Genomic DNA, 13,682 nt, shown 5'->3' on the forward strand with positions numbered 1-13,682 from the left:
TATAGTGTAGAATAGTATAGTGTTATGGTATATTATAGTGTAGAATAGTATAGTGTTATTGTATATTATAGTGTAGAATAGTATAGTGTTATATTATATTATAGTGTAGAATAGTATAGTGTTATTGTATATTATAGTGTAGAATAGTATAGTGTTATGGTATATTATAGTGTAGAATAGTATAGTGTTATTGTATATTATAGTGTAGAATAGTATAGTGTTATATTTATATTATAGTGTAGAATAGTATAGTGTTATAGTTATATTATAGTGTAGAATAGTATAGTGTTATTGTATATTATAGTGTAGAATAGTATAGTGTTATGGTATATTATAGTGTAGAATAGTATAGTGTTATGGTATATTATAGTGTAGAATAGTATAGTGTTATAGTATATTATAGTGTAGAATAGTATAGTGTTATTGTATATTATAGTGTAGAATAGTATAGTGTTATTGTATATTATAGTTGTAGAATAGTATAGTGTTATGGTATATTATAGGGTAGAATAGTATAGTGTTATATTATATTATAGTGTAGAATAGTATAGTGTTATGGAATATTATATTTTAGAATAGTAGTATTGTATAAAGTGTTGAGCGGGAATATTCGAAATGCGAACTTTTACTGCGAATATCGGCACTTCGTAATTTCACAAATATTTAGAATATAGTCATATATATTCGCAATGATGAATATTCGCTCTTTTTTAATGCAAATATTTATGCAAATATCGGCACTTCCAGACTGGACACGGATCCCTCACTTCTTTAAGATAAGATGTAATTGCTTATGCATAAAAAAATTTTGCATGAGAAAAAAAAAAAAAAAGACAAGGAACATAGCAAATATGTGAATTTCGAAAACATAGAACAAATATTAGTTCATATATTTGCAAAATATCGAATATGGCCCCTGCCACTCTACTATATTATATTGTAGAATAATGGCCGTCCCATCTCCTAGGCCCCTGTCAGAGTATTAATAATGTCCTAAATAACATAGAAATACATAACCACTGTCCTTTCTAGGCATAAAGAAGGGTTTAGGGTAAAAACTGTCTTGGACAAATATGAGCTGGTAAGATGATTGTCGCTTAGGGCTTATAATGTTGAGCTCATTTGTGACCCTTGAACATCCTCCATAATGTCAAGATGAATGACATCTGCTCCATCCATGGTCTTAAAAATGTTGTTGCAGTAAAAACATTTATGAGATGGTCTGTGTGTAAATGGGCCCGAAGGTCGCACCGAGCCTTCATCCGATTCCTCCTCGCTTGGAGCAGAATCTGATTGACATATTTATTATATTCCATATAAACTATGAGGAGCGGAGAATTCCGGCATATCATGGGCCTGCTGTAATTTATAACATCGGGTACAAGTCTCATGTGCGCCATGGGGGAACACCCGCTGGATAGGAAGACTAGATGGAAACCATTACTGTGTAGGATCTTCAGAGACCTTTAAAAAACAATAAATAAGGAAGGAGGGTTATAATGACTGCGACCGGGCAGATAATAAAATGTTCTTAAAGGGGAACTCCAACCCTAAGACATCTTATCCCCTATCCGAAGGATAGGGGATAAGATGTCTGACCGCGCGAGTCCCGCCGCTGGGGACCCCCACAATCTTGCATTCGGCACCCACCTCTTTGAGCTGCACTCCGTGATGCTGGGTGCCGACCACGGGGCCGGAGTATCGTGACGCCACGACTCCGCCCCCGTGTGATGTCACCTCCCCCACTATGCAAGTCTATGGGAGGGGGCTTGAGTATCGTGATGTCATGACTCCACCCCCGTGTGACGTCACCACTCGCCCCCACTATGCAAGTCTATGGGAGGGGGCGTGATGGCCGTCACGCCCCCCTCCCATAGACTTGCATAGCAGGGGGGGGGTTGACGTCACGATACTCCGGCCCTGTGGTCGGCACCTGGCAGTTTGGCAGCTGGCAGTGCGGCGTGCAGCTCAAAGAGGTGGGTGCCGAATGCAAGATTGTGGAGGTCCCCAGCGGCGGGACCCCCTGGTCAGAGATCTTATCCCCTATCCTTTGGATAGAGGATAAGATGTCTTAGGGCCGGAGTACCCCTTTAATGTTTGGCCATGTTGAGTCTCTCCAAGCTGGGTACACCCATAATTATTTTTTTCCGTTTATAGTGCAACATAGAATATTATTAGATAATAATGTATAGGTTCTTGTGTATGCCTTGTGCTTCACTGTTTTAGCTGATGTGGCAGGCATGGGGGTTTGGCTTTTTTTGTTGTGATTTTTCAAATTGTGGCAAAAATCATGTTTGGAAAACCACAAACAACTAAAACACAGCAAAAACACGCAATGTGTGAACACTGCCCCAGGGATGTGTAAAACTACTATATATCCTAATTCCATAGAGAGAACAGCAGCAATATACAGATAGAGCTGGAGGGGAGGTGCATAGCTACTATACAGGGTGGGTCATTTCTATGGATACACCTTAATAAAATGGGAATGGTTGGTGATATTAACTTCCTGTTTGGCACATTAGTATATGTGAGGGGGGAAACTTTTCAAGATGGTTGGTGACCATGGCGGCCATTTTGAAGTCGGACATTTTGAATCCAACCTTTGTTTTTTCAATAGGAAGAGGGTCATGTGACACATCAAACATATTAGGAATTGCACAAGAAAAACAATGATGTGCTTGGTTTTAACGTAACTTTATTCTTTTATGAGTTATTTACAAATTTCTGACCACTTATAAAATGTGTTCAATGTGCTGCCCATTGTGTTGGATTGTCAATGCAACCCTCTTCTCTATATACTGCTATATACACCACAGGAGAAAGGCCAGCACAGGCTTCCAGTATCCGTATACACTACTATATACACCGCAGGAGAAATGCCAGCACAGGCTTCCAGTATCCGTATACACTACTATATACACCGCAGGAGAAATGCCAGCACAGGCTTCCAGTATCCGTATACACTACTATATACACCTCAGGAGAAATGCCAGCACAGGCTTCCAGTATCCGTATACACTACTATATACACCGCAGGAGAAATGCCAGCACAGGCTTCCAGTATCCATATACACTACTATATACACCGCAGGAGAAATGCCAGCACAGGCTTCCAGTATCCGTATACACTACTATATACACCGCAGGAGAAATGCTAGCAAAGGCTTCCAGTATCCGTAGTTTCAGGTGCTGCAGAATGGGCAAAACAAAAATGTGAACAGGACCCTCAGTTTCCGCGGAAGATTTTGTTCAGTGATGAGGAAACTTTTATGTGAATGGTGAAGTTAACAAACAAAACCAGCGCTATTGGTCCGACACTAACCCACATTGGATAGATCCCTCCAAGACTGTTGGAACACAAACATTGATGGTCTGGTGTGGTATATGGGGTACAAAGATAGTGGGGCCATTCTTCATCAATGGAAACCTCAAGGCCACTGGATATGTGAAATCGCTCCATGATGATGTTTCCCTCTTTATGCACTGAAGCTGCACGTTCCCTGAGTTTTTCCAGCAAGATGGTGACCACCACATTATGGGTGTCAGGTCCGAGCATTCCTAGATGAACAGTTTTGTCGTGGGCCAGTTGAATGTCCCCCAAGGTCTCCCGATCTGACCCCCTTAGACTTTTATCTTTGGGGTCATCTGAAGGCAATTGTCTATGCTGTGAAGATACGAGATGTGCAGCACCTGAACCTACGGATACTGGAAGCCTGTGCTAGCATTTCTCCTGCGGTGTATATAGTAGTATATTGCAGTGTATACGGATACTGGAAGCCTGTGCTAGCATTTCTTCTGCGGTGTATATAGTGGTATATTGCAGTGTATACAGATACTGGAAGCCTGTGCTAGCATTTCTTCTGCGGTGTATATAGTAGTATATAGCAGTGTATACAGATACTGGAAGCCTGTGCTAGCATTTCTCCTGCGGTGTATATAGTAGTATATAGCAGTGTATACAGATACTGGAAGCCTGTGCTAGCATTTCTCCTGCGGTGTATATAGTAGTATATAGCAGTGTATACGGATACTGGGAGCCTGTGCTAGCATTTCTCCTGCGGTGTATATAGTAGTATATAGCAGTGTATACAGATACTGGAAGCCTGTGCTAGCATTTCTCCTGCGGTGTATATAGTAGTATATAGCAGTGTATACAGATACTGGAAGCCTGTGCTAGCATTTCTCCTGCGGTGTATATAGTAGTATATAGCAGTGTATACGGATACTGGAAGCCTGTGCTAGCATTTCTCCTGCGGTGTATATAGTAGTATATAGCAGTGTATACGGATACTGGAAGCCTGTCCTAGCATTTCTCCTGCGGTGTATATAGTAGTATATAGCAGTGTATACGGATACTGCAAGCCTGTGCTGGCATTTCTCCTGCGGTGTATATAGTAGTATATAGCAGCGTATACAGATACTGGAAGCCTGTCCTAGCATTTCTCCTGCGGTGTATATAGTAGTATATAGCAGTGTATACGGATACTGGAAGCCTGTGCTAGCATTTCTCCTGCGGTGTATATAGTAGTATATAGCAGTGTATACAGATACTGGAAGCCTGTTCTAGCATTTCTCCTGCGGTGTATATAGTAGTATATAGCAGTGTATACGGACACTGGAAGCCTGTGCTAGCATTTCTCCTGCGGTGTATATAATAGTATATAGCAGTGTATACGGATACTGGAAGACTGTGCTAGCATTTGTCCTGCGGTGTATATAGTAGTATATAGCAGTGTATACGGATACTGGAAGACTGTCCTAGCATTTCTCCTGCGGTGTATATAGTAGTATATAGCAGTATATAGAGAAGATGGTTGCATTGACAATCCAACACAATGGGCAGCACATTGAACACATTTTATAAGTGGTCCGAAACTTGTAAATAATTCATGAAATAATAAAGTTACGTTAAAACCAAGCACATCATTGTTTTTCTTGTGAAATCCCCAATAAGTTTGATGTGTCACATGACCCTCTTCCTATTGAAAAAACAAAAGTTGGATTCAAAATGGCCGACTTCAAAATGGCCGCCATGGTCACCACCCATCTTGAAAAGTCCCCCCCCCCCCCCCCCTCACATATACTAATGTGCCACAAACAGGAAGTTAATATCACCAACCATTCCCATTTTATTAAGGTGTATCCATATAAATGGCGCACCCTGTTTATCCTGATCCCATAGACATAGCAGCAGCAGTATACATATAGAGCTGGAGGGGATGAGTATAACTACTATATATCCTGATCCCATAGAGATAGCAGCAGTATACAGATAGAGCTGGAGGAGAGGTGTATAACTACTATATTTCCTAATCCCTAAGAGATAGCCGTAGTATATAGATAGAGCTAAAGTGGAAGGGCAGGGGTCTGAGAATTGACAGGCGGGATCTGATAGATGATGACATCCTGTCCCGGCACATTAAACACTGTGATTTTCTGTGGGTCATATGTATGATCATGTGACCCAGTTACAGTAATCCACGAAGGGTGGGGATGCAAAATAGTGTCCGTGAAGGTTCCCATTGGATATGTCAGCTCACAATCTCGTGCCCGAAGTCTATCATGTAGCATTAGAAGTAGATGGCGGCCGCGCTCTTCCGATATTTCAGTACGGTGCCGGTATTGATCTCACTGGGAGCGCCGATAATCCTGCTCGGAGATACTGATATCTTGATTGATGGTGAAGGGGATCCACACATGGTGGGAGGCCGTGACCCCTTTATTAGAGCTCTTGGTGGACTCTCCGGGGCCCACATTGATTCTGTCTTCTGACACATGATGATGGATAGAACAGTTTTGGTTAAAGATAAGAAGCTTTATTCACAGAGAGTCCTCAAAGGACATATGTAGGGTGAAGTGATAAAACCGTAATAGAGGTGACCTTGACGTGTCAGTTTAGATGGACCTCTTGCGATCACAATTTTTTTTTTTGTTAACCTTTTCATAGCTCGAGTCTAACAGAAAGACGTTACAATGAATCCTGGGACAGTTATACAATTATGTATCTTGGTCTCTAGGTTACTCTTCTTGGGGAGAGTCAAGAAGCTTGTGATGCAATTGATTCATTCACGTGAAACGGCTGTAACTCAATTATGTATCTTGGTCTCTAGGCTCCTCTTCTTGGGATTTTCTGGAAGCTTGTGAGGCTTTGGCAATGATTCCTAGGAAATAGTTCGGACACTCACCCACTGTGTAAAGGAAAACAGGATTCTTTATTTAATTTCTTTAAAAATCCATAATAGTTTTATATGCTTTAATGGATAAATGCAGACGCCCGTACAGACCTCCAAGGAGTTACAGCCGTTTCATGCATTAGCATGAAACAGCTGTAAAACCATGCAGGTCTGTACGGGTGTCTGCATTTGTCCATTAAAGCATATAAAACTGAAGATATCGTCATGGACAAATGCAGACGCCCAAACAGACCTGCACGGAGTTACAGTCATTTCACGCATTTGCGTGAAACAGCTGTAACATGATTGTGAATCTTGGTCTCTAGGCTAATTTTCTTGGGGAGAGTCAGGAAGCTTGTGATGCTTTGGCAATGATTCCTGGGAAATAGTTCAGGCACTCACCCACTGTGTAAAGGAAAACAGGATTCTTTATTCAAATTCTTTAAAATCTCTAACAGTGCAAATGCTTTCATGGACAAACGCAGACGCCTGTACAGACCTGCACAGTTACAGCTGTTTCATGTATTCGTGGGAAATGGCTGTAACTCAGTTCAGATACTTTTAATGACAATTACAGACCTGCACGGAGTTGCAGCCGTTTCATGTATTCACGTGAAACGGCTGTAACTCTGTGCAGATACTTTCATGGACAAATGCAAATGCACATACAGACCTGCACGGAGTTAGACGTTTCACACGTGAAACAGCTGTAACTTAATTATGTATCTTGGTCTCTAGCATCCCACTCTTCTTGGGGAGAGTCAGGAAGCTTCTGATGCTTTGGTAATCATGGGAAATAGTTCAGGCACTAAACCACTGTGTAAAGGAAAACAGGATTCTTTATTCAACTTCTTTAAAAATCTGTAACAGTGCAAATGCTTTCATGGACAAATGCAGACTCCTGTACAGGCCTGCACAGAGTTACAGCTGTTTCATGTATTCATGGGAAATGGCTGTAACTCAGTGCAGATAATTTTGTGGACAAATACAGACCTGCACCGAGTTAGAGCCGTTTCACGCATTCGCGTGAAACCGCTGTAACTCTGTGCAGGTCTGGACAGGTGTCTCCACCGTTATGGAATTTAAAAAGTTGAATTAAGAATCCTGTTTTCCATTACATTCCATAGTAGATATAACATGGTGATAACCAGATAACAAGGGTCTTGGTAGATGAACATCCCACTCGTTTTGATGAATACCACCTTATATTCCTGTCCTATACCTGTCCTATTTTCTGTATATATATATATATATATATATATATATTATCAGAATCAATGAATCTGTGTACTGTGAGTCCTTCAAAAAGTTTCACCTTATGAGCAGTGATAGTCATTTTCCTAAACCTCTTTTGGCTTTGTTCCCTCCTTGGAAACAGTTCAGCATTGAATTAATTTATGCAAAGTTCTTTCCATGTAGTCTAGTGGAGAACTGGCGAAGAACAACTGTGACTAAGGGGTATAGAATTACTCCCTACGTATAAGGAGATTTTATACAGTAGATATAATGTAGAAACCCATGCTGTCTATATTATCTTATGTTGTATCTTCTCTGCTTTACAGCCAAATGCATTTTCGGTGGGAAAGTCCTGGCAGAAGGTCAGAAGATCCTGACTACGACCTGCAAAGAATGCAAAGTAAGTGAAGATGTTTTTGGTTTATTCTTGCCCCAGTGTTTGAACCCAATTGGTCCATCCAATACGTTGTCTTGCATTTGAGGTGATTTGTTTTGGATGCAGTGATCTTCTATGATAAACCCACTGACCACTGACTGACCACTTGGTAAGAGAGGTGACCATGAACCCATTGGTCACTTTATCGAAGTGAAGCTTTTTTTTTTGTAAATTCTGGCGCCAGTGTTTGATCCCAATTGGTCCATCCAATAGGTTCTCTGGTATAGGTTTCGATTGATTTCTTTTGGAGACCTGACATGAATATACACTGATCCTCTATGACGTTAAATACAGTATTTGGTATGCGTTCAGTTCTTGAAGTTTATGTTGGAAGCAGGAAAAATGGCCAAGTGTATGGATCTACAAGGACTTAATAGCGTTGTGTAGCCCAATGGTCCGCAAACAAGTCCATAATTTCCCAAAAGCGCAGTGGCCTCCATAATTCTTACATGGAAGAAGTTTGGAGAAACCGGGACTCTTCCTTGAGCTGCCATCCCATCATACTAAATTATCTGGGGAAGAAGAGCCTTAGCCAGAGTAACCATTGGTTTCTTGACCATTGGTTACCTCTCTTACTAATTGAAGCTGTTTTTGGTTTATTCTGGCCCCGGTGTTTGTGTTTTATCCCAATTGGTCCATCCAAAAGGTTCTCTAGTATAAGTTCCATTGATGGGACTTGTTTTGGAGACCTGACGTGAATATACACTGATCTGCCATGACGTTAAAATCACTGACGGGTAAAGTGTTTAACATGGATTATCTGATGACAAAGGGGGTGGTCATTGGTGGGATATATAAGGAACAGATCGTGAAGTTGCATTGGGGGGGGGGGGGGGGAGCCTTGGTAAGAGATTTGGCCAAGAACCCAATGGTCACTCTGGCTAAGTGAAGCTGTCTTTGGTTTATTCTGGCCCCAGTGTTTGTGTTTTATCCCAATTGGTCAGTCTAATAGGTTCTCTGGTAAATGTTCGATTGAGGTGACTTTTTTTTTGGAGACCTGACGTGAATATACACTGATCTGCCATGATGTTGAAATCACTCATGGGTGAAGTGTATAACATAAATTATCTGGTGAAAATGGTGTATGACATGGGTGGGATATTTTAGGAACAAGGGACCAGTCAGATCTGAAAGTGGATGTTGGAAGCAGGAAAAATGGGCAAGTGTAAGGATCTACAAGGACCGAATAGTGTCATGTAGCCCATTGGTCCCCAACCCAGCGGTTTTCCAAAGCTCAGTGTTCTCCATAATTCTTACATGGAAGAGGTTTGGAGCAACCAGGACTCTTCCTAGAGCTACCGCCCACCAGACTAAGTAATCTGGGGAGAAGAGCCTTGGTGAAAGAAAGGTAACCAAGAACCCAAGTCACTCTAACTAAGTAAAGCTGTTTTTGGCTTATTCTGACCCCAGTGTTTGATCCCAAGTAGTCCAACCAATAGGTCCTTTGGAAATGGTTTGATTGATGTGCATTCTTTTAGAGACCTAATATACACTTATTTGCTAAGAAATTTAAATCACTGACGGGTGAAGTGAATAACATGGATTATCTGGTGACGATGGGGCCTGTCATGGGTGGCATATATTAGGAACAAGGGACCGGTCAGATCTTGAAGTTGATGTTGTAAGCAGGACAAATAGACAAGTGTAAGGATAGGAGTCACATGTACTGTCATGTAGACCAGTGGTCCCCAGCTAAGTGCCCAACCCAGTCTTCATACACATTGGCCTCCATGCTTCGTACATGAAAGAAGTTTGGAGCAACCAAGACCTTCCTATGAAGTGGTGACCGGTCAGATCCTGAAGTTAATGTTGCCCCTAACCAAGTCCTCAACTTCCCAAAAGCACATTGGCCTTCAAGAATTTTGGAGCCACACCAGACTAAGTAATCGAGAGGAGAAGGTCCTTGGTAAGAGAGATGACCAAGAACCCAATGGTCAGTTTGGTTGAGTGAAGTGCTTTTTGGTTTATTCTTTGGTTTATTCCCAACCCAGTCCTCAAGGCCCACCAACATTCCTTTTTTTTTCTGTTACTTCATTGGAATAGAACTGGAGAAATGGCAAATTCAGGTTTGTTGGTGGGTCTTTAAAGGGGTACCCTAGACCACCCCAAAAGGATAGGGGATAAGATGTCTGATTGCTGGGACCCCCGCGATCTCTGTAGTTTCACCCCAGTCATCTGGTGCACGGAGCAAACTTCACTCTGTGCCGGATGACTAGCGATGCGGCGCTGGAGGCTCGTGCCATCACGGACATGCCCATAGACTTGCATTGAGGGGGCGTGGTGAGACGTCACGAGGGGCGTGGCCGTGACATCACGAGCCTCCAGAGCCGCAGCCAGCTTTCTAAAGGAACGCCGGGTGCTGCAAGGAGATTGTTTGGGGGTCCCAGCGATCAGACCTCTTATCCTCCAATCCTTTGGATAAGAGATAAGATGTCTAGGGGCGGAGTACCCCTTTAAGTCTTGGATGGGAGCCTTTGGTGTAGACAACTGGGTCATCTTCAGAACGGACAGACTTTTGGGGTGTTTCCTGTATACAGTGGTTAGTACCTACCAAAAGTGTCCAAGGAAAGACAACCGGTGACCAGAGTCCTTGTTGTGTGGGAGGTAAAGGCCCGTCCTTCCCGATCCCACAGAAGAACTGCTGTAGAGCAAACTGCTGAAAAAACTCCTGCTGTCTATGGTAGAAAGGAGTCCGATCACTCAGAACATCACAGCTGGTTGTATATCTCACAGTTTTAGGCAGATGGCTCCAATGCTGTAGTCATAGGTGATGTTATCACCTAATAATAATTTACAAAAAAAAAAAAAGCAAAAAGTTGACTGTGTAAATGATTAATATTGGTGACATCTCAGCGACGGCCTCGTTCTATATTAATGGAGTCGTTTCCTCAGCTTGGCATCTCCTTCCCCCTACGGCCGTTCCTTGGTTAACTTCTTGAAAGTGCGTCGTAATTAACCTTCGCTTTAGAGTTGCGAAAATGTGTTTTGTTTTTTTCGGCGACTCCGTGTCACCGCGCCTCTGATGGGAAGACGGTGTTTAAATGGCTTGTCAGAATTTGCATAAAACTCATTGCTCTCCTGCAAATCACACTAGGAAAGGGTAAAGGCTATGTCCACCTTGTGTTTATGCTGTTAGTGCAATGTATTCCAGTGTTTTTCCAACCAGTGGCCCTCCATTTGTTGCAAAACTACAACTCCCAGCATGCCCGGACAGCCATCGGCTGTCCGGGCATGCTGGGAGTTGTAGTTTTGCAACAGCTGGAGGCACACTGGTTGGGAAACACTGCTTTAGATTCTTCTGTTTGACTTTGTCCTAGGCCTGGCCGGAAGCCCGATTAGGCCCTAGGGTGAAGCTATGGGGCTCCTGTATAAAACCTTTGGCTTTCTGGGCATGCTGGGAGTTGTAGTTCTGCAACAACTAGAGGCACACTGGTGCAGGAGAGAAGTTTTACATTTAAGGAGCACTCTAGGATTTATTTATTTTTGCTTCTGTAGTGCAGCATAGACTATGATTTGAACATAATGTAGAGGTTCTTGTGTATGCCTTGTGCTTACCTGTTTGAGCTGATATGGCAGGCTTCAGTGTTCAGCCATACCGATTGCAGTTCCATCATTGAAATTATTTCCTAATGCTGCCCCGTGAATCCTCTGGCTTTACAGAGAGAGGAGGTGGGGTCTGATCATTGCACCTGGTCATCTTTAAAGGGGTATTCCAGGAAAAAAAAATTTGGGATATATCAACTGGCTCCAGAAAGTTAAACAGATTTGTAAATTACTTCTATTAAAAAATCTTAATCCTTTCAGTACTTATGACCTTCTGAAGTTAAGGTTGTTCTTTTCTGTCTAAATCCTCTCTGATAACATGTGTGTCGGGAACCGCCCAGTTTAGAAGAGGTTTACTATGGGGATTTGCTTCTAAACTGAGCGGTTCCCGAGACATTTTTCACATTTTGCTGTTTCTGTTGTGATTGTCCAAATTAGCTGTAGAAATTGCTAATTTTTACAGCAATTTGCACAAATGTGGTAAAATTAACACTTTTTTGCTATTATTTTGGAAAACCCATGCCAAAAACTGAAAAAATGCAATGTAAGAATACAGCCTCAGGGGAGGTTTGTAACGAATATAGCCTGATCCCATAGAGATAGCAGCAGTATACAGATAGAGATGGAAGGGGGCTGTGTAATGAATATATATCTTGATTCCTTAGAGATAGCAGCAGTATACAGATAGAACTGATTATATATATATATATATATATATATATATATATATATATACATATACACCACACGCACACTGATCCCATAGAGGCAACAGCAGCGGTGTATTACTACTAAATATCGTAATCCTATAGAGATAACAGCAACAGTATACAGGTAGAGCTGGAAGGGAGGTGTATAACTACAGTGATCCCTCAACATACGATGGTAATTTGTTCAAAATAAACCATTGTTACTTGAATTTATCGTATGTTGAGGGATCCGTGCAGTAATAATATATAAAGTTATATTCTCGTGTCCCCGCCGCTCCGGACCGTCTCTGCTGCCCTGGATCGTCGCTGTCCATCGCCGTCTCCGCGCATGCCTCACCTATTGGATGACGGGACGGCGTGCGCGGCAATGTGATGACGACGGAGAGTGATGGCCAAGCAGCAGAGCATGAAGAGGACGGTCCGGAGCGGCGGGGACAGATGAGTGACACTCACAGAGGCACATGGGGCACATTAAACGGTCTGCGCTGCCGGATAGCCATTTTTGCGATGGCCCCGACAAACAAAAGAATCGTATGTTGATGCTGTCTTCAACATATGATAGCCTTTGAGAGGCCATTGTATGTTGAAATGATCGTATGTCGGGGCCATCGTAAGTGGGGGGGGGGGTCACTGTACTATATATTCTGATCCCATAGAGATAGAAGCAGCAGTATACAGATAGAGCTGGAGGGGAGGGGTCTGAGAGCTAGTAGGAGGGATCTGATAGTTGATGATGTCATCCCGTAGTTCACAGGGCATCATCTGACCCAGGAATGGTTTCCTTTTGACACATTAAGCCATGTCACTTTCTTAGAGTCAAACTGGTGATCACATGACCCAGTTAGAGTAATGAAACACATAGATGGATCTGTGCTGGAATAAAAACAGATGGCACTGTAGGACTACTGGTAAGGGTGCATCATATGGGAAAAAAGGAAAACCCAAAACTGTAATGCATGCCGACTGAGCAGCATTGAGCAGCTTTTAGTGTATTGTAATACATGCAAGCTGTAAAAGAAAAATGGTAAAACCAAAGCATAAAATGCACTAAAATGCAGTTTTTTCTGTACACTTCTGTGATTATTTTCTTCAGTCAGGAGTCCTCTCCGGTATTGAATGGGGGAGCTGTCGATTTTAAAGCAGACGTGACCTTTCCCATCTGGCCACAATGTGCCACACGCAGCTCTTTTAATACGGATAATATCACTATTTGCTTACAGAATGGAGCTTTACAGATGGTAACGGAGCCGTGTCCGCCATTGAACTGCACAGAGGACGATCGAATTCTCCCGGAGAACGAGTGCTGCTTTTTTTGCCGAGGTGAGGAGCTTTAGAGAACTTTATTTATTTATTTATTTACCTACCTACTTATTCACTTTGTGCTGCTAAGATTTGTCTATATATTTTATCTAATTATTTTATTTATTTCTTTATTTGTTTATCTATTTATTTATTTGTTTATCTATTTATTTACCTACCTATTCACTTTGTGCTGCTAAGATTTGTCTATATATTTTATCTAATTATTTAATTTATTTATTTGATTTATTGTTAATTTTATTTTATTAGTGTATTGTGTTT

At 42.0% G+C, this 13,682-nt stretch overlaps 1 protein-coding gene across 3 annotated transcripts in view; it reads left to right on the forward strand.

Moving 5' to 3' along the window:
* Positions 1-13,682, forward strand: part of NELL1 (neural EGFL like 1) — a gene marked incomplete in the record, with an annotated part of 690,696 nt that overhangs the window by 264,213 nt on the left and 412,801 nt on the right. For all 3 annotated transcript variants that reach the window (XM_056527924.1, XM_056527922.1, XM_056527925.1), the window contains 2 exon segments: positions 7,739-7,812; positions 13,322-13,421. In XM_056527924.1, coding sequence (XP_056383899.1) covers positions 7,739-7,812; positions 13,322-13,421 — 174 coding nt within the window.

This window comes from Hyla sarda, chromosome 6 (genome assembly GCF_029499605.1).
Source record: "Hyla sarda isolate aHylSar1 chromosome 6, aHylSar1.hap1, whole genome shotgun sequence".
In the NCBI taxonomy this organism is placed as follows: domain Eukaryota; kingdom Metazoa; phylum Chordata; class Amphibia; order Anura; family Hylidae; genus Hyla; species Hyla sarda.